Source organism: Urocampus carinirostris, chromosome 3, assembly GCF_059441175.1.
Source record: "Urocampus carinirostris isolate Australia breed hairy pipefish chromosome 3, RoL_Ucar_1.0, whole genome shotgun sequence".
NCBI classification, from domain to species: domain Eukaryota; kingdom Metazoa; phylum Chordata; class Actinopteri; order Syngnathiformes; family Syngnathidae; genus Urocampus; species Urocampus carinirostris.
The window spans coordinates 1,014,175-1,035,160 of record NC_142351.1 but is presented as its reverse complement, the minus strand read 5'-3'; the positions used below and the strand labels follow the sequence as shown (position 1 = coordinate 1,035,160).

The 20,986-nt window shown below is 40.7% G+C and overlaps 3 protein-coding genes across 3 annotated transcripts in view; 2 read left to right on the top strand and 1 right to left on the bottom strand.

Moving 5' to 3' along the window:
- Positions 1–20,986, top strand: part of LOC148368215 (uncharacterized) — a 359,448-nt gene that overhangs the window by 237,108 nt on the left and 101,354 nt on the right. The window lies entirely within an intron of this gene.
- The window catches only part of LOC148368220 (uncharacterized), a 306,344-nt gene that overhangs the window by 251,900 nt on the left and 33,458 nt on the right, over positions 1–20,986 (top strand). The gene's annotated exons all lie outside the window — the stretch shown is intronic.
- The window catches only part of LOC148368222 (uncharacterized), a 28,575-nt gene continuing 12,741 nt past the window's right edge, over positions 5,153–20,986 (bottom strand). The window contains exon 5 of the mRNA XM_088329631.1: positions 5,153–6,918. Within this exon, the coding sequence (XP_088185757.1) occupies positions 5,780–6,918 (1,139 nt within the window). The 3' untranslated portion in view covers positions 5,153–5,779. The remainder of the gene's footprint in view (positions 6,919–20,986) is intronic.

Sequence of the window (20,986 nt, the reverse complement as noted above, 5' to 3'; positions counted from 1 at the left end):
GGAAGTCATGGAAACAGGGTTCATACATGGTTTTCATGGCCAATTACGAGCACTTTTCAAGCACTTCCAAAGCCTCATTTTTTTCTCTCCAGTACCTCCAAAGGGAAAAAAAATCAAGCGGCCATCAGAGGAATGTTTTTTTTTGTCTTCTTTGAAGATTGAAATAAAGTTGCTATCTTGCTTCTAGCACATACTTTGTTCTATTTTGGGATGTTCCCATCCACGACCTATGATCTTTGTGTGTGAAGGGGCTGCTATAACAGCGCCACCTGCTGGTATGGGGTAAAGTTTGGGATTCTGATTTTGTAATTGGCAGTCTACAGTTTGCCGCTAACGGTAAGCCACGATCTTTTGGTGCTCCGAAAAAAGTTAATCGTAAAGATTAAAACCACGGCTGACTAATCTTTCTACATGCACGGTAATGTGATTGATGTTGTCAGGCTGTTTGGATTTATTTTTGTTTTGTTTCTGTCGCCTTTTGTGTTAGTTTTGCCGGACGTTGCATGTTGTGCTAAAATGCTAATTCCCCTTATAGTGTTGAAAGCCAGCAATGGTAGGAAACCACGTGTTGTGTGTGAGTCATTTCATTTGCAGCAACTGTATTAAAAGCCTCATCATGCAGTCCAGCCCGAATGGGGATCTTAGGTTGGACGGCTACACCGCAGTTACAAATTATATATACATATATAAAGTTTGGATGTGACTTCATACCAGTTGCTGCTAAACTTCATTTGATTTCCTGCACTTTTAGTATTTGCTGGAGGTGAAAACGGAGTCGTTTACTGTAAAAGGCTGAAAAGAGTTGTATTTGAATGAAAAAAACACTATTCTTTCATATCAATGGTCGACTTTTTGGCCAGTCTGCAAAATTTTGGAAAGCATTGTTATTGTAGCAGAAGCAAAAAAATGTCCAACCTTCCCCGAGCTGCTTGGAAAAAGCGTCCTCTCGTCGCGGTCCTTCCTCACTGGAGCGCATTCTCTCCAAATTTCAACGAAAAATATCTCCAACTGGGGGTTAAAAGGGACCACAAAGTGACACTTGTGTCGAGTTGACGTCGTTTGAAGTCGACTAGAGGACTTTCTCCACATTCCGTTGTTCGGCAGCCATGACACCTTCTCATTCGAAACCCCGCCGCAATGGATTGTGGGTAAAAGTGGCACGGATCATATGATGCGTCCAAGAAAATGGGTATTTCGGGCAATCCTACCAGATACGACTAAAAAGCGTCTTAATAATTTAGGAAGTCAGGGCTTTTTAACCCTCAACCGGGGAAATATAATCAGAAAGACACTTGAGGTGTGAGGTCCTGGTTGAAAAGTTGTGTTACATAGCATTTCTCCTGGTCGGAGGTTGGAAATCTCAGTTGTCGTCTTTTCGGGAACGCAGCAACAAAAAAAAAAACCAAAGAAGACGAGATCGGTCGGCGACAAAATAACTCGATTCGTCCGGTGAACGACCATGTTAAGGCAACATTTGTAAAAAAAAGAAATTGTAAAAAGGTGAAAAGAAAAAAAACAGTAACGGGTGTATTCTTCACTTTCGTTATGTTGAAATTCCTGCTGAAATATTTTTGTCTCGTTTGTGTTTGTGTCCTGCAATGACGAGTCCAACAGTGCCACCTGCTGGTGGAACCGATTGATTTCATTGATTTTTTTTTGTTGAATTCTCACAAAATCCGTGTTTTTGTTGCATTGCTGTTAAAAAGGTTGGTGCCGCCTTCATTTGTTAAGCTGGGTTGGGGAGGGTTACTTGAACTGGATGACTTTCAGTGACTTTTGGATGACTCCAATAACTAATATGCTTATAAAAGACAAGAGAAACTAAATAGGAATAAAATGACTCCATTTTGTGCAAGCTCGGGGAATAACGGAATACACAAAAGGGCAAAAATGATGTTTGGATTTATTTTCACTTTGTTTCTGTCGCATTTGATGTTTGTTTTGCCGGAGATCAAAGAGATCAAAGCCAGGAGAGAAAGCTTACCATGTGGTGTGAGTCATCGTTTGATTCCTATTGAGTTTCTTTTGTCTTTTATGAGCATATTAGCTATTGGAGTCATCCAAAAGTCATTGAAAGTCATCCAGTTCAAGTAACCCTGCTGTTAAGGCATGGGCTGTGCGGCCGCCTTTTTGGTTTGCCGTATGTGACGACCCTCTTTCACGCACGACACAAGGTTTCACAATCACTCGGTTTATTGCCTGCATTCAGTCAACAAAACAATACAAAAGTCAGGGGCATCTGTTCGCGACTGCAATCATCTCCAGCGCGTACAAATTGACTGAAGCTACGGCAAGCGCTGAAGCCCATAAATTGCCAAACGAAAAAGACAGTCGCAGATGCCCATGACTTAACACCTAAAGGAAGTACCGGATTATTAACAGTAATACGACAAAAACACAGATTTTGTGAGAATTCCAAAAAACATTCAAAACAATCAAATTTCAACTCTGTTACGCCTACCTTCAGCTCAAAAACACGGTGCTGAAGGTAAGCTGTGCCCAATGTCAGTTGGATAAAAAAAAATGCATATTTTGCGAGATATAGGAGCTGCTTTCACGAACTCTCTTTGTATATACTGGACTGTCCCAGAAAATTAGAATATTGTGATAAAATTCTTTATTTTCTGTAATGCAATTAAAAAAAGAAAAATGTCATACATTCTGGATTCATTACACATCAACTGAACTATTTTAAACCTTTTATTATTTTAATATTGCTGAATTTGACTTACAGCTTAAGAAAACTCCAAAATCCTATCCCAAAATATTAGAATATCATGAAAAAGTATACAAGTAGGCTATTCAACTAATCACCTGAATCATCTAAATAACTCAGGACACCTTGCGAGGGTTCCCTAAGCCTTAAAAGCACTTAGCTTGGTTCACTAAACTAAAGTATGGGGAAGACTGCTGTACAGAGGACCATCATTGAAACCCTCCCTCAGGAGGGTAAGACACAAAAAGAAATTTCTCAAAGAGCAGGCTGTTCACAGAGTGCAGTTTCAAAGCATATCCCCAAAAAGTCTGTCGGAAGGGAAAAATGTGGCCGGAAACGCTGCACGACCAAGAGAGATGACCGCAGCCTTAACAAAATTGTGAAGAAGAGGCGCTTCCAGAATTTGGAAGCTGGAGTCCAGGTATCAAAAGCCACAGTTCACAGACGTGTCCGGGAAATGGGCTATAATAGCCGTATTCCCATGGTCAAGCCACTTCTGAACTCAAGACAACGGAAGAAGGGTCTGACTTGGGCTACGGAGAAGAAGCACTGGACAGTTGCAGAGTGGTCCAAAGTCCTCTTTTCAGACGAAAGCAAGTTTTCCATTTCCTTTGGAAGTCAAGGCGCCAGAGTCTGGAGAAAGGCTGGAGAGGAGCAAAATCCAAGTTGCTTGAAATCCAGTGTGAAGTTCCCACAGTCAGCAATAGTTAGGGGAGCCGTGTCAGCTGCTTGTGTTGGTCCACTGTGTTTCATCAAGTCCAGAGTAAATGCAACTGTGTACCAAGAGATTTTAGAGCACTACATGCTTCTATCTGCAGAAAAGCTCTATGGAGATGAGGATTTCATTTTCCAGCATGATCTGGCACCAGCCCACAGTGCCAAAACCACCAGTAACTGGTGCACTGACCACGGCATCACTGTCCTTGATTGGCCTGCTCATTCCCCTGACCTGAACCCCATCGAGAATGTGTGGGGTATAGTTAAGAAGAAGATGAAAGACACCAGACCTACAAATGCAAATGAGCTGAAGGCCGCTATCGAAGCATCCCGGGCATCAATAACACCTCAGCAATGCCACAGGCTGATTGCCCTCAATGCCACGCCGGATTGATGCAGTAATCCGTGCAAAAGGATTCCCAACCGAGTACTGAGTGCATCAATGGACATTTTCAAATGTTTGATTTAGTTTTGCTGTTATAAAATTATTTTTTTACTTGGTCTGAGGAAGTATTCTAATATTTTGAGATAGGATTTTTGAGTTTTCTCAAGCTGTAAGCCAAATTCAGCAATATTAAAATAATAAAAGGCTTGAAATAGTTCAGTTGATGTGTAATGAATCCAGAATGTATGACATTTGTTTTTTTTAATTGCATTACAGAAAATAAAGAACTTTATCACAATATTCTAATTTTCTGAGACAGTCCAGTAAATGTATATAAGTTGTGCTAAATGAAGTATATATAAAAAAACACTCATTTAAAGTAAAGTAATGTAGCTTGAAACGTTGATGCAACGTGTTTCGATGCAACCACTCCACGAGGTGCGGCGTGTTGAGCAATGTCCCGTTTTTGTCGGCAGTCTCCAGCGCGCTGCCAACGATGTTGAAAACCAGCGGAGGTGCTGACCACATGGTGCGCGTATGTTGAGTCGCTCATGGCAGCAACTGGAATAAAAGCCTCATGTTCCTTATGTTCATATGGCTTTCCAGTGAGAACTTTACTTTGGTCCATGATAATCCAAGTCCCTTTTCTGTTTTATCTTGACTCAACACAGAGTTAAGTTTCGATTCTGGCAAAAGTAACGTGATTTCAGACTCTTTCATGGCCATAATAACAAAACATTACCCTATGGCTTTCAATTATATTTATTTGGTTCGGAATCTAAGTTGGTGGTTACCAATTCGGTCAGTAGGCGGTGCTCTCGGTTTCCGACACAAATTCGTTTGAAATAGCCCGCGTCTAGCATTTATCATGAAAGATGCAACTTTAAATACAACTTTAAATGATCGATTTTGGAGTTATTTGATATGGATAATGATTGATCGGACCAGAAGAAAAATAACATCGACCCAAAAATAATGCAGTTTGATTTCATGAAACTACGTTTTATTCACAGGACAAAGAAAATGGAATTAAACGAAAGAATAAAACACATTGTTGACACAAGCACTCAGTGATGGAAAGTGGAAGAAATGATGCAACAGGTCAACAGTAATGATCAATGCACCCGGTTTTAAGATAATGGACTCATTTCAATGATCAGGGACTGTTTTCATAGCCTGCCAACATGGGATATTTACCCAAAACACCAAAGAAGGTGCTGCAATAACCCTTTTTGTGTACTTTTGAGAACAAAAAAGACCCTCAGGGGAGGAGTGTGTGAGAAGCAGCACGTGGCCAAGCAGAAAGATGAAGAAATAAAGGTTCCTATCTCTTTTGGCGGCGGGCTTCACGGGGATTGTTCTCATCCGGACGACAGGGACGGAGAGAACCACAGGCTCTCCAAGCTTTGGGGCTCTGGTGAGAACAGGCCCCAACCCTTGGGATCTAGGTCGGCCATCTTGTTGTTATGATAATTATAATTATTGATAAAAGGCAAAATTGTATGCGGGCACACGAGGAAATAGATCATCTATCAAGAAACATGACGCATATGCAAAGCCTGAATCTTTTGAATCCATATGAAGACTTTGGGGTCACAAATCTTTATGATACAACTGGAGTCTGCTCACTTCCTGTGGCTTTTTTTTTGACGTGGTAGCAGTCAGTGGTTGAAAAAAGGGGAGGGCAAATGGTTTTGTGGCCGTTATTTTCCAATAAACGAACTGTATGATACTTAACCAATTGAATGTTTTACAACTCTTAGTGAATTTTTGACCACAAACTGAGCAGGCAAAAATCTTCTCGCCAGTGTGGGTTCTTGTGTGTCATTTCTAATGTCCAATAATAGTCTGAAAAAATGTCCGTGTAATAACCTGGGAAGCCCTTTGAGACTCTTGTGATTAAGGGCGTCACAAATAAAAAATGACTTGACAATATAGATATTTTGTTTTTCACCACAATGTCAACAGGTCAAAGGCTTCTCTTCAGTGTGGGTTAATGTGTGTCTTTTTAAGTTCTGACTTGAAGTGAATCTTTGACCGCAAACTGAGCAAGAAAAAGGCTTCTCACCAGTGTGGGTTCTGGAATGTATTTTTAAGTACCAACGATGGGTGAATCTCTGACCACAAACTGAGCAAGAAAAAGGCTTCTTGCCAGTGTGGGTTAATGTGTGTATTTTCAAGTGTCCATTTCGGGTGAATCTCTGACCACAAACTGAGCAAGAAAAAGGCTTCTCGCCAGTGTGGGTTAATGTGTGTATTTTCAAGTGTCCATTTCGGGTGAATTTCTGACCGCAAACTGAACAAGAAAAAGGCTTCTCGCCGGTGTGGGTTTTGGTGTGTTTTTTTAATATCCCATGCTCAATGAATCTTTGACCACAAACTGAGCAGGAAAAAGGCTTCTCACCAGTGTGGGTTCTGGAATGTATTTTTAAGTACCAACGCCGGTTGAATTTCTGACCACAAACTGAGCAGGCAAAAGGCTTTTTGCCAGTGTGGGTTAGTTGGTGAGTTTTCAAGTGTCTACTTTGGGCGAATTTTTGACCACAAACTGAGCAAGAAAAAGGTTTCTCGCCAGTGTGGGTTCTGGTGTGTATTTTTAAGCTCCCACTTGTGGTGAATCTTTGACCACAAACTGAGCAGGAAAAAGGCTTTTCCCCAGTGTGGGTTCTAGTGTGTATTTTTAAGTTTCCACTTGTAGTGAATTTTTTACTACAAATTGAGCAGGCAAAAGGCTTCTCACCAGCATGGAATTTCATATGTAACTTCATATAATACTTGCTTTGTAACGTTTTGCCGCACTGAGAACATGTGTTACCACCTTCAACGTTTGTGGAGCGAGACGTGTCGTCATCTTCCGTTTCCACGTGTTGACGGGAGCTGATGCTTAGAAGCTCCCGCCGACCGTTATCTTCAGGTTGACCTTGATCTTCGGCGGTTGAACGGACCCTGGTCACTCGCAAGACTGAATAATCGTCCTCCTCAACAGGCTCCCTATCTTCTGTCTCTTGCTTCACGTGATAAGGCTTCAGATCCTCCTCAATTTTAACGGCAGGCAACTCTGGTTCCTGCCGCGCAGTAGCAAGATATTCTCGGCCGACGTCTGCAAGACACAAGTCACATTTATCTGTATTGCCCTCAACTCGTTCAGTTTTCAGAAGATTGTCCCCGAGTGCCAAAACGTTGTTGTAGAAATTGGAGGTCCGATAATCGAGAGAAAGTCTTCTCATAAGTGGATAAAAGAAATAGACAGGAGCCAGTCTCGTTACGGAGGGAGATTGTCACTTTATTGATGCGTCAATAAAGATCTCACAGAGCTAGGAACATGACAATGTATTTAAAGCTGGTAGTGACGATTAGGCTTCGATTGAGTACACCCCAAAAGGCGGTCCTGTATCACGTATGAGTACGTGACCAGTCCCGTGTACGCCGTATGAGTACGTGACCGTTCCTTGCACGCCGTCTGGCAACGGTATCTTCAAGGTAAACTCTAATCGTCTGGTAACGGTATCTTCAACCGAGGTCACCCCGACCTTTTCCCACAAGCAAGTAATGTATTGTAAGTTAATGTAGACATGTATGCAAATCTATTTCTATATATGCAAGTGCAAATGCTTTTGAGGATTTGCCACAACATAATCCCCCCTTTTTTTTTTTTTTCCTTTGAATGGAAATTAAAATTGAAAAGGAATACAGAGTAGTGGCAAATTATTACCAATCATAGATATCAATACAGGACAGAGTTTACGCGAATCGAAAATAAAATAAAATTCTGGCGGTCAGCCTGCTGTGATTACTCTAACTTTCATTGTTCATGTTTCATTAAGTAAAAAAGAAAAAACCCCTAACACTCCAAACATCTGACCTATGCACTAACCCCCCCTTCATTTATCTTTATCCGTACATACTGTATTATACACGTGGACCGTCGACGGTTGATCGGTACGTGATAAAGGTAAATGAATAATTAAACTGATCATCGATAACCAATTTCGTTAACAGTCGATACATTTCAAGATGAGCGCAAGACTGGATAGTGATACAGCATGCACATCGGCCTTTGGCCCGACCCCTTTGAAAAATTTGAAGACCATGCATTGTCGTATTCGTCAACGGGTGTCGTGAAGTCAGATGTTGGAGTGAGTGTTATCCCAGCAGGCATCACGCTCAGTTTCCATGCAGCCAAAAACCCGGAAGCGACGATGACCATCCCAGGCAGCAGCTTGTTCCCCGGCAGTGTGACATACCAACAAAAGAATCACAATTAGAAACCAATATATTTGTTGCTGTTATTCCTAGTGCTACTTGATATTGTTATTAGTGTAGATTATCATTTGTGTCTCTTTCCGCAGATGCTCCATTATTTAATGTAATGTAGACTGACTATTAACGTTGCCAAATAAAATTCAAGGTTTTGAATTTAGTTGAGTCATCTGTTCTTCCTCACTAAGGAATAGGCTTGGATATTTAATCACTAACTGTGCTCATTGAGCTTCTTGCCACCCTAGTATTAGCCACTACTGTCATTTGTTCTCCAAAAGTCTTAAGAATTCCTCTTTTAAGAATAGGTATGGCACAGAAACACGACAAATACATAATTATTACGATAGTTAGTACGAAAATTTCCCCTTTCGCTAACATACTACCCCAGTACCCAAATGTAGACGAGAACCAATCAAAAGAGATACTGTTCTTCTCAGTATTTACTGTCACTTCATTGCTCAACTCACGAATCTTTGTCAGTGCTCTTGTGAGGCTTCCTGCTTCGGATGTATTTAAAGGTATATACGTACAGCCTTCCTCCTTTATCATATGACACACCTATACTGGCTAAAAGAAAATCGAAGGCCTGATGATTCTGCCAGGCCATCCTAGACGTCTCATGTAATTGCTCTCCTACTGCACTAAAGGCCTCGTTAATGTAATTAATAAACGTTGTTGGTTGTAATAAATGTAATTAATCCATTTTGCGTTCTTATTCTGAGTTATCCAGATAAACACCGATCCTAATCCAGACTTAATTTCATTGCTAGCTATAAATTACTCTGGAATTACTCTCGGTTGTCCGATGTTATTTAGCCATACCCGTCCACATACATATGCTTTCTCTACTCCGGCCAATTGTCAACAAAAATATTTCATTTAATTACTTTTTCCCCTTTTCATTTCTTCCTTTTTTTCACTTGTATATCCCTCTCTTCTCTTTTCCTCAACGCCTACTTTCTTTTCGCCTTTTTATTTCTTCCTTTGCTAACTCTTATCTTTCTGTATTTGTAACTTCCTTACTTGCTCTGCCAACAATCCATTTTCCACATAACTCTCCCTTCTTCTACGCCCTCTAACACGTGCTTTTTAGCCCACTTGTTTAATGGGAAATTGACATATAACCATCTCACTTAATCTTCCAATTTATTTATTTATTTTTCCCAAACCAATTAAATCTACTATTCTAGCTCCACCTACTTCATTTGAAAACGACGTGCATTGATCTACAACGATTCATCTTACTCATTTGTATTCCATTCAATGAATATTTCCTCCATATTCAATGAAAAAAAAGTATTAACTCACGCTCTTCCACTATTCTCGTACAACAATGCTTTACATTCTCAAAATACTCCATTTAATTCACTCAATTGGATTTTTCCTCATCTTCACATTCCTTTATTTTCCAATTTTTAACTGAAAACGAAACATTTTTATTCATTTTCTGTCACTATTCCATCTTTCTATGGTGTGGTTCTGGCATTAACTCTATGAATCTGAAATAACTCAACATAATTTTTCTAAACTTACCACTCCTAAATTTATAGTTTTCCAATTGAAAAAAAACAGAAAAAATTTGGACCGTAAAAAATATTTATTGGAACCCCTTAGGCCCCTATGCGTTATGTTGTACACCCTTAGCGTCAAACACTGATTACCCAAAAAACGAACATTTTCGATTCCTGACGCGATGTGCTCTCGGTTCCACCCAAAAACAACATTTTTAAACGGTCCTACTGTTGATAACAAAACGTTTCTGTCGTTGCATTGTGCACTTAAATTCGCTTCCTTTTTCTCCTTTGTTAAAAAACGCACGCGCTCTCGTCCGCGGCATTTTTCCTTCGTATTTTTCTACTTTTTTCTTTTCAGTTACGTGGGCCGCTTAAACGCTAGTACAAACAAACATAAGACAAGAAAAAAGAGAATACAGGAAAGTATACAAACGTTTACAACATTGAACAAACATAAAACATATGACAAGACAAATGGCCCACAAAAATTTAATTTGCTTAGTCAAATTAAGTCAGTGCACATTGAGACCATGCGCCTACACAACTACCGAGTTAGGGTTACGGTTTTCCTCTTCTACACAATTTCCCGAATTTTACGTACTGGCCGTGCACTCATTTTTGGCTGTCGGCGTTGTAACCTCGCTCTTTAGTGCTGTCGCCGTGGGTGTAGGTTTTTCTGGACTTTGGTGTGTCAGTACCCTTCTCGCCTGTATCGTCACATTAAGGTTTAGCCTATTATCCGTCACTTTAGCCTGTACTGTCGTTAACATATTTGGTTTCTGGTAGTCCGTCGGCACTCCGACTGGTTGCACGTTTATCTTTCGTCTGACTTATCCCATGATACTCGGAATTTCAGTAATTCAAACTTGTCTTCTATCGCGAATTGCACTATTCATACACGCCCTTCTACTCAATCAAGGAAGCAAGGTTTAGGGCGCTCTGAGAAGAGGGATGACTGAGAATGGGCGCCAAGAGTGGACTGAGAGTGTGATCGTGGCTACTGTGTTGTGTGGTGCAGAGACGATTCAGTTTTATTAAGACGACAGCAGTGTGTGTGTGTGTGTGTGTGTGTGTGTCGTCGTATCGATACTAATAACTACAAGGAGTGGAATGGAACTATGACGACTATAACATGAAACCAAACGAGACGTCACGCTCTATAGAGAATTTACCAACCTATTTCATCATCGCCTACAATCAGCTTAAAATTTTTCCAACATTCTGCTTCTTAAAAGAACCTAAAAAAAAATCAGTCATTAAAAGCGCAATTAACCACCAGTCTATCGTCCCAAAAACAATTGTTTTAAGTCAATGGTGGGCAAACTTTTGTCGTCACGGCCTAGGGACACATCCAGTTTTTCTCATTTACAATTATGATGTTGTATTTCATTATATTTAATTCCTGTTTATTTACTTTGTGTAAGCTTTGCACATCAAACTGAAATATTAGCCCTTTGTTCCTTGTTATTTTTTCCATTGTTCCTTACAAAACCGCTCCCCAGTTCCCAAACGTACGACGGTGATCGCTTGGATACACCATTTTTCAGATCTTTCCCCAAACACTATTTATGTCTGGACTTGGGCTTGGCTATTCTAACACATTTATATTGTTAGTTTTAAAACATATTATTTTAGATTTTGTTTATGTACGAACCTCTACTGAACATCAGTATACCTTCAGGGCAATTGCAGTTGACTCAACAAGGTTCGTTTGCTTTCGGAACGGACTAATCCCGTTTCAATCCAATTGATTCAAATCGATAATGTGTTTCGATTTACAATAGTTTCATCATTTCATATTTACTGCTAGAACCAATTAAACGTATAAGTAGAGGTACAACTGTGTACAACTTTCTTTTGCACTATATTGACTATTTTTCACCAAATGCATATTTACACAAACCTCAACCGTATGTAACATTTTAAATGCACATTCTTGTGTACATATTGTATTAATTATAACTATAACCTTATCTTTTCCGTTCCTTTACCTAACTCTGAAGATGGAGTGTCATGCCAAATGTAATTGTCAGTTACAATGTGTGCACCCGTTTTGTAACTATGTCCGTAAAGTTATATTCCTTCTTATCATAAATGATGCGTATATATGTAGTGCTTCCAATACCCTGAGGAACTCCAAAAACACTACCTAATGTGTTGTTTTTCATACTTTTGTCGCAAGTTTTTCACACCCAATTTTCAGCAAATTATCCTTATTTAAATAATTTATGTTGTATGTTTGTCTTAGTGTTTCTTTTTCTTTTCTTTCAGAATTAAAGCAAAACAATATACTAGGTTAACTTTCTGTGGAAATCAGGGGCACTTAGAGTCTCGTTAAGTTTTATCGTGCTCACGTACTGAGATGTTTTAGTGCAAACAGGCGGCCCGCTAAGGGATTGAATCCGCGACCTTGGCGTTATCAGCACCAGGGGGGGTTGAATCCGGCCTGCGACAACACTTAGTGAAGCGCAAGAGAAAAACAAGCTGTAGGCTGACATTCTTTCTCTCTCTTCCTCCCTTTTTCTCTCAACCATTATCTCTCTTCCACTCCCCTCGTCTCTCTTTTTCTCTCAGTCTTTTTACTTTATTCTCTTTTACTCTTTCTATTTTTCCATGGATTTCTGTCTTTCTCTTTCTCCTTCTCTCTCTCTTTTGCACTTTCTCATTTTCTTTCTCTCTAATGTACTAGTCCGGCCTCCGTGAGAATGTTTGTTCTTTAGTGTGGCCCCTGAGTTAAAATGAGTTTGACACCCCTGTTTTAGTGAATTAGCCAGGTTATTCAATTTCTAAACTTTTCCCAAAATTTAAGTACTAGTAGACATTGTCTTAGTTTAATTATTTTCCATTCATTTTCTATGCAGTTATATTTTAAATCACCACGATATGTCTCGAAATCCATTCTGTCGTTATTTTTAATTCCTTTAATCCTTTCCAGGATTGATCAATCTTTTTCTCATTGTTTTCTTAAAAAAAACGAGAGATGATTAGTTTAGCTACTTAAACATTCTTTCTTTTTAAACTATTCTGTATAATTATCTAGTATACACTCAGTGTTCACAGTTCACCCTGTTCCTGTGTCCCAGACGCATCATCTATGTTGGGGACGCAACCTTTTCCTCAAATTTTCATTATCATTTAATTCCTCTTTAACAAAGAGTCTTGGTTTTGCTGTATGAGATTTTATTTTTTTTGCACGCCGATCTTAGCTAACGAGATCTCGTCGCTTCGAGATTACGTCATTGTTGATGGTAATTGGTTAAGTCCGTCTTTTTCATTGGACAAAACGGCTTTTTTCCTTCAATTCATTGAAGAGAGCCTTTTCGTTCTCAATTAAGGTTTTTTCCTGCGAGTTTTTATTAGAAATGTCTTGATAGTGAACCTAAATCGTTTAATTAGCTTTTTTATAAAGTATTTAGCAATTTATATCCAAAACAGGGACTACTGGTGTGACTACGCGATTGCAAACTGGAGTTACTGGAGTTTTCCATAACATAACATGAGCATCACCTAGAGGCAGTGAAAAATAGTGCTTATGTGGGTACTGTGACCCCCCTTAATTATACTGTTAAGCACTTTTATTTTGGTTGCACTCCACAGTGCAAAGACTTCTTGCGGTCAATTTATACACACTGTCCCTTTAAAAAATTTCGAGTGCATGCTTTTTACGATACCATATTCTAAAAATTATATTTTACACATTTCCGTCACATCTCACATTTTTCTTTTTTCCTGTAATATTTTTGATTTTGGTACTTTAGAGCTTATCTACCTCAGGGCCAGTGAGCCCTTCATGAGGTAAAATGTACTTGTACTTTCCAAATCACCAACCGTTTTGGCATGTTATACAGTAGTGTCACACTTAACCGGGCCGCTGTCTCTAGGATGCGTCATGGTCTGCAGCGTCGCTTTTTGGATCTCCGGCTGCACTTTCGGAACCGCAATTTCCATTCGCCGCTGCGATTTCTCGAGCTCTGCTCCTAGTAACAATCATATCAGACAATTTATTATTTATTATCACACACAGCTTTGTTATCCACATCTTGTTTTCCTAATTTGAACGTTACTGCCCTGTTGATCTTGCTTGGTCTCGTTGACGGTGGCAGCAGGGGTCAGCAATAAATGATTGGTGAAAAATCAATGCCATTAATTGCGAAAAATTAATGGAATGGTTGCTTAAATTCATAAATCCATTTATTGCAAAATTTAAATAATTAGCAACTATTGCGAGTTTGCGACCCATTAATTGCGAAATTATCCGGGTTTTTTGTTAGTCGATTGCGTCAACAAACGTGCAAATTTTTTCGCCGCGCGAGCATTTCGTATGCGGTCAAGGGCACATACACGCACAATCGGGACAGTGCATGTATACGCGTAAGCTACCGTGTTTCCCCCATTATAAGGCCCAGCTTTTTATGAGAAATGAAATTCAACCTTGTCAACAAATTGCCTAGAAGCCCAACTTTTTTGTTTTATAACAACCGCTTCTGGGACAGCGAATTTGTTTCCCACATCGTTTCATCTAATGAAAATCTCTAACATTTTCACTATATCCGATGTTTCTATGTTGTACACATTTTGTTCAAAAATGAATGTGTAATAAATAGCAACATCTCTTATTACTAAGGTGTCTTACTGCGCATGATAATGTTGGCGTGAATGTTCCATCATTCACTGTTCATCCAACCTCAGTTAGTGTTCCGACAATTCGCATATTAATTTAGGAGGAATCGACAAATTATAATTATAAAACAAGCCCCAACATGCCGGTAGCTGATGTGATCACCAATAACTCAGAAGATATTTTTTGTACTAAAAGTAAAGATTAAAGGACCAGTTTGTTCGACCATATTGACACGGCTAGCACACCATTAAATTACCAATTAATGGCTAGAAATCCAATAAATACCCATCAATTGGCCTTGCCGCAAAAAAAAATTAATTTTAATTTTTTCGCACTTAAATATTATTTTTTTTCCAAAAATCAATTAATGATGACCCCTGGGTGGCAGCGTGAGCCCTCGACCTGGACTGCGGCCAGCGTTGCCCTCACGACGGTGTACGGTCCCTCACGCCTCTGATGGTTCCTCTTTCGTCGACCTTGATGTACACGAGATCCCCTGGGACGTCTTTTCAAATGGTTGTTCGACCTTGGACTCCTGTCTCTTAACCAGCTAGTAGATGACAGCCGTCAATTGTCACATTCAGTCTCTCAGTTCAGTTTGTAGTGTTTTGTAGTTGCTCAAGTGGCCCAGATGCGGTGCTGGTCTGCCTGTTACACGGATATGATTTGACCAAAGTGAAATTATCTGAAAATTAGGTGGGGGTCTGGGGGGTGCGGGCCCCCAACTGGGTCCAGGGCAGTGCCCCGGTGGGGGGACTAGTGGGGCGAAGTCCCCCCCGAAGCTCATGGGTTTTCCGTGTTTTTAAAGTACTTTCAATGCATTCAGATGACAAAGAAATAGACAAAACAACAGCATCAATTTTCAATGTATCTTCCCATATAAAATTACAGTTTAAGTCAAAATCAGCCACATTAAAAAACATTGGACTACCTTTGCTTTTAAAAACTATCACTGAGAATACCATCATATCTAACTCATGTGATTACTAAGTTAACACATAAATCATGTTGAAGAGTTCAAATTTCATGAACAAATAATTGTATCATGACCAAATGAAAAGTAACTCATTAGAACATACCTCTAATGTCTTTGTTATGGCAGAAGAGTTTATCTATAAATGAAAGTACTGTAGTGGGTTGTACCTAATTCACCCACGGAACCATTGTTTAATGTGTTGTTTTTGTAAGATGCCCTTCACGACCTTTAGAACAAACAAATTTATCTGATATAAAGTCAAAGGTATTTCCCTGTTACCTATTCTCCCTGCCTCTGGAGACACAATCACCGATTTCCTGGAATGCAGATTCAAAATACAATTTTAGCAGTATTTCTGTGTTAAAATAAAATAATTCACAATCCAAACGTATCAATATTCCTCAGATTTGTAAACACTACGTCAATCAACAAGATTCTAGCGTGATTCAAAGCAGACGTGTGTTGTTAGTTATCACCGCCCTGTCGACGGCCTTGGCCGTCTGGCTCAGTCCATTGTGACGTTCACTCGCAGTCTGCCGCCGGAATGTTTTCGTGAGCTTATCAGTACCAAACTGACCTTGGTGTCCAGCTGTCTACCTTTTTCTCCTCGTAACTGGCTGCAACCAGCACTGTTTGAGAACAGCCTGGATGTGCTCCAGTGTCCCCACAACCCTTCTGTAGACAAGCGGCCAGACAATGGATTAGTGAACGTCTTTGTTTGCTCTTTGCTCGTTTTTCTGTCCATCTTCGGCCCTTTTCAACGATCGTCTGACTTCTGAATCCTGTTAAATCGGTCATGTTTACAAACCCGGATGTTTAGTCTAGGTTAAATGACTGAATGAATGAATGAAGACATCACCTTAGCAAGTAATCTGCTCTTCATTGTATTTTGAAAAAGCCTGCCAAATTGTCCTCAATTTACCCAAACTATGCTTATTACGTTTATCTGAACAAGATCTCACAAATCAAAAGGCCACACGCAAACGGAGCACTTGACTTGACGAATTAAGTAATCCCTCCATTTTTTTATTTTTATGACACCACTTAACATAACGTTACATAAAGTAAAGGGAAAACAATACACACGGTCGAGCTCAACTTACACACGGAGAAAGACAGAGTGGTGGGGGTAAGGGGGGGTAAAAAACAAAAAACAAAAAAGACAAAAAGAACCAACGGTTTGCGCTAATAACCCACAAAAACCAAGAAGCAGTCACTCCATCATTCATCCATGCCTCCATAACTCCACACCCAACGCCAAACAAAACAAAAACAAAAAAGACAAAAACACAAAGGTTCTCCTCCGCACAGCGTCGTCCTCGCCCTTAAACAGTTAACTATAAATCACCCGCGTACAAAATAAGATATTTTATTTCCTTTTTTACAAAAATACAGAATATAATTTGCATAAACAGTCAAATAAATATTACATTTCAAAAGGGTCTTTAACAAACGTTTAGGACACTTTTACTTGTATTTATTTTTATTATATAATTACCTCTTTTTAATATTAAATATAAAAGCAGTAACGTTCGCTCATTGGTAACATTTTTTTAATGACTGTTATTATTTAAATAAAGAGAAATCACATTTAAGCAAGCGATGTTATCTGCCATTGAAATAAAAATCACTCAGCGAAGCCCACGACCCTGAGATTAAGAATCTCATGCTCCACCGACTGAGCTAGCCGGGCGGGGGAGAACACACATCCACAGACAGAAACACACACGCACAGTTCTCGCTAGCTGGCACACACCAACATTCCCGAATGAGACATCTCCCACACCAAAACATGTCATCAATTCCCACACATTCTTTGTATCGCCTGTTCTATGCGAAAGTATTTTAATAATAAAACATCGATTACTGCTCATTTTTTAGCGTCGGTCTAACAAAATCAGATTTTAGAAAATGGCGGTCTTCCACGCACCATACTTCTTATTAAGTCAAGGTTACATGTCCGACTCCCAAATCATAAATCCACTAGGGAAACAAATAAATATTTCCCGTATTAACAATATATAAATCGTCTATTTTGAACTGCCACTAGCAAATGACGACGTCTTATCACAGCTTTACACAGATCTCAAGACAATCATAAATATACAAATACCGACGCCGCTGCACCATTTTATCCAGGTTTTCAAGCAGCCCATGTCCCAAAACAGACAGGATTCTTTGAGCTCAGAACTCCCGTCGGACATAAAAATCTCAACTCAGTCTATATATCTCATCCGTCCGAACTTGGGCCTGACTACAGACGGAAAATCCCACGTGCACGAATTTTCATAATTTAGCTCCGACGCCACAGGCTCCTGTCCACCCACGAATCTCCACAAGCAAACCGAAGTAAGGAGAGAAAAAAAATCTTCCTTACCTCAACCGCTCATTCGAGACCGTTCCACTGAGAAGTCTTTTCCCTTTTCTTTTTTACTTAATTAGTGCCAATCCACGTTGCGGCGCCAAATGTTGTAGAAATTGGAGGTCCGATAATCGAGAGAAAGTCTTCTCATAAGTGGATAAAAGAAATAGACAGGAGCCAGTCTCGTTACGGAGGGAGATTGTCACTTTATTGATGCGTCAATAAAGATCTCACAGAGCTAGGAACATGACAATGTATTTAAAGCTGGTAGTGACGATTAGGCTTCGATTGAGTACACCCCAAAAGGCGGTCCTGTATCACGTATGAGTACGTGACCAGTCCCGTGTACGCCGTATGAGTACGTGACCGTTCCTTGCACGCCGTCTGGCAACGGTATCTTCAAGGTAAACTCTAATCGTCTGGTAACGGTATCTTCAACCGAGGTCACCCCGACCTTTTCCCACAAGCAAGTAATGTATTGTAAGTTAATGTAGACATGTATGCAAATCTATTTCTATATATGCAAGTGCAAATGCTTTTGAGGATTTGCCACTTTCCCTCGCTATTTTTCCTCGTCACTTGCTTTGCGCGTGCATGTGCAAGTGAAACGTGTCCCAATACTCTCAAGTCCGAGGGAGAAGTCCCCTTCGACCCTCAAAAGAACCACTTCGGATGGAAGGAGGTCTGACTTGGAACAAAGTCACTTCCCAGAAGACAAATTCTCAATATCAACAAACATGGCTGGAAAAGAACCGCACAAATGTAAGTCCTTTTTCACAACTATACATGTTTTTGAAACAAAATACATCGAGATGTCTTCGACATCAATGCAACGGAAAACCTTATCGTTGCCTCAAAACATGAACATTGCCAAATGACGACTTTACACAGAGTCCAAATCGACCAAAAAAGCCACAAACGACTCTTGGCACTCCAAACCGCCGAGTACCTCAATTTGTTTAGCCCCGTTTTTATCTTAAAGGAGTCGTGCCTTCACATCCACACGGACAAAACGCCGGTCGCTGAAGCGGCATAGTCACGATAACGTTACGGATATATGTCATTGCGCGTGTTTACTGCGCACGATTCCGCGTGTCCCGTTTTCTTTACAATATGATGCTAACACGTGAGACCGAATCGATTCTTGACGCGGAGGGGAGGTCGGCATTCTGTAAATTCTATTCTATCGATTCTAAATTCTAAAGCATATGTGACGCTGGCCAATAGAAGGCTCCGACAGCCACGTCAGGTTTGCGCTTGTCGATTCACTATGAAATCGTTATGCGGGAGACATCAGATCATTTCCTGTCTCGCGTCGAGTCGCACCGGCCTGTTAGTGAACGACTTGTGTCGAACGCGGTCATGCGGGCTAATGTTTCAGAGACTGTGGAGCAAACAAAAGCCCTGATCACATTCAGGGCAGAAAATGATGAGCAGTTCACAGAGAAAATGTTCACCACAAAACAACTGTGAGAGTGAGGAGGCTAACCTGCTGGTCCGCAATCTTATTGTGACAATGCATTGACCCACGAAGGACAGCTGTCGAAGCGATCGGCCGGGAGGTGAGCAACACGGGACATTTATCTATTTATCTATTTATCTATCTATCTACCTAGGTTATATCCCACAAGAGGGGTGACAAACACATACAATAACAAAGAAATAAAAAAAGGGAAAAAATGGCAAAAAAAACTCAAAGAATTTTGGACCATGACCGACCCGGCACCCAAGTTTGTCATGCTTTCGTCTCTCCAGATGAAACGTGACACGACAAAGCGGCCACGTCTCCTCGGAGCACCCGAAACCTTGGCTTCCCCGATTCACTCCGTGCGATACCTCGCACTCCATTCCACCAACTGCAGCCGCATCACAACCCAAGTACCTAAAGCTTTCCACTTCTTCCAGCTCCTGTCCATACGACCTTATTTCTAACGCCATGCCCACTCCATCACGTGAACACCTCATCAGCCTTACTCTTCCCAACTTTGACGCATCACTTAGGCTTATCACATACGCTTCCAAACTTACCAACCTTCTCAATGATTCCTCAGCATCAGCCACGAGCGCTCTGTCATCTGCAAACATCATCTGACTTGCCTGCCGCCACACTGTTAGACTTTTATCCATCATCTCTACACCTCTGCCAAATACTCTCACCACGCCATCCATGTTCACATTAAACAGCCATGGTGACATCACATACCCCTGTCTCACACCAGTCAACACAGGGAACCACTCACTTGTCTCACTCCCTACTCTTACACATGCTATGCTGTTCATATAAAACTCTTCAATGCTTCCAACAACTTTCCACCTACTCCATACATTACCATCACTTGCCACAACGCCTCTCCATCAACTCTGTCCTACGCCTTTTCCAAGTCCATGAAAGCCAAATAAACATTCTTACCTTTTGCAAAATATCTCTCACACTCCCGTCGTACTGCAAACACCTGATCCACACATCCTCTTCCTTTCCTGAAACCACTCTGCTCCTCCATCACCACCTCGTTCGTTCTTTCTCTCGCTCTCTTAATCAAGACTCTTCCATACAGCTTACCCGGCACAGACAACAAACCGATACCTCTCGAATTGCAACATTCATACTTATCACCTTTGCCCTTATAAAATGGCACCAACACATGCACTCCACCAATCAACAGGAGCCACACCACTTAAAAAGCATACATTCAACAAGCCTACTGACCAGTCAATCATGTCCGTGCCAGCTTTCTTCAAGCATTCAGCAGTACAGCCATCCAACCCAGGTGCCTTCCCCCCCTTTCATTTCTTTCACTGCCTCTTGCACCTCCCATGTTGACAGGCTTCACATTTCAATCACCCAACACGGGCATTCTCTCCATACCGTCTATCGCCTGGACTCTCACTTCTCTCCCGTCCTCCACTCCTCAAAATACTCATCCCGTCCTGACTGCCAACCAGCAATCTACCATCCTTATCTTTCACTTTCTCTTCCTTTCCACACTCATCGTTTCTTACTCTTTTCACTTCTTTCCAGAACACTTTTCTCCTTTGCTCAAAGTTCACTCCTATCTTTCGACACCATTCATCATTTGCTTTCCTTTTCGACTTTTACCAACCTTTTCTTCACTTCACGGCACTCTTATCTTGCAGCCTCTCCTCAAAGGTACGTCTCTTCTATGTCACAGGCCCTGATACCTCATCATTCCGCCATTCACTTCCTTTCCTAACACCTCGAACAACTTTTTTCATTCCGCACACTTCTTTCGCACTAATCAACACTGCTTCTTTAAATCAATTCCATTCCATTTCAGCATTCTCCACTTCCCTACTACTACTCCGTTCCTGTGTTTGGGTCCTACAGGGAAGGTTTGGTAACGATATGTCAGCTTAAGGGTCAGGTGGACTGTTCTTGTGTTTACTTTTCATCGTGTCACACTTTAAAGACCCCTA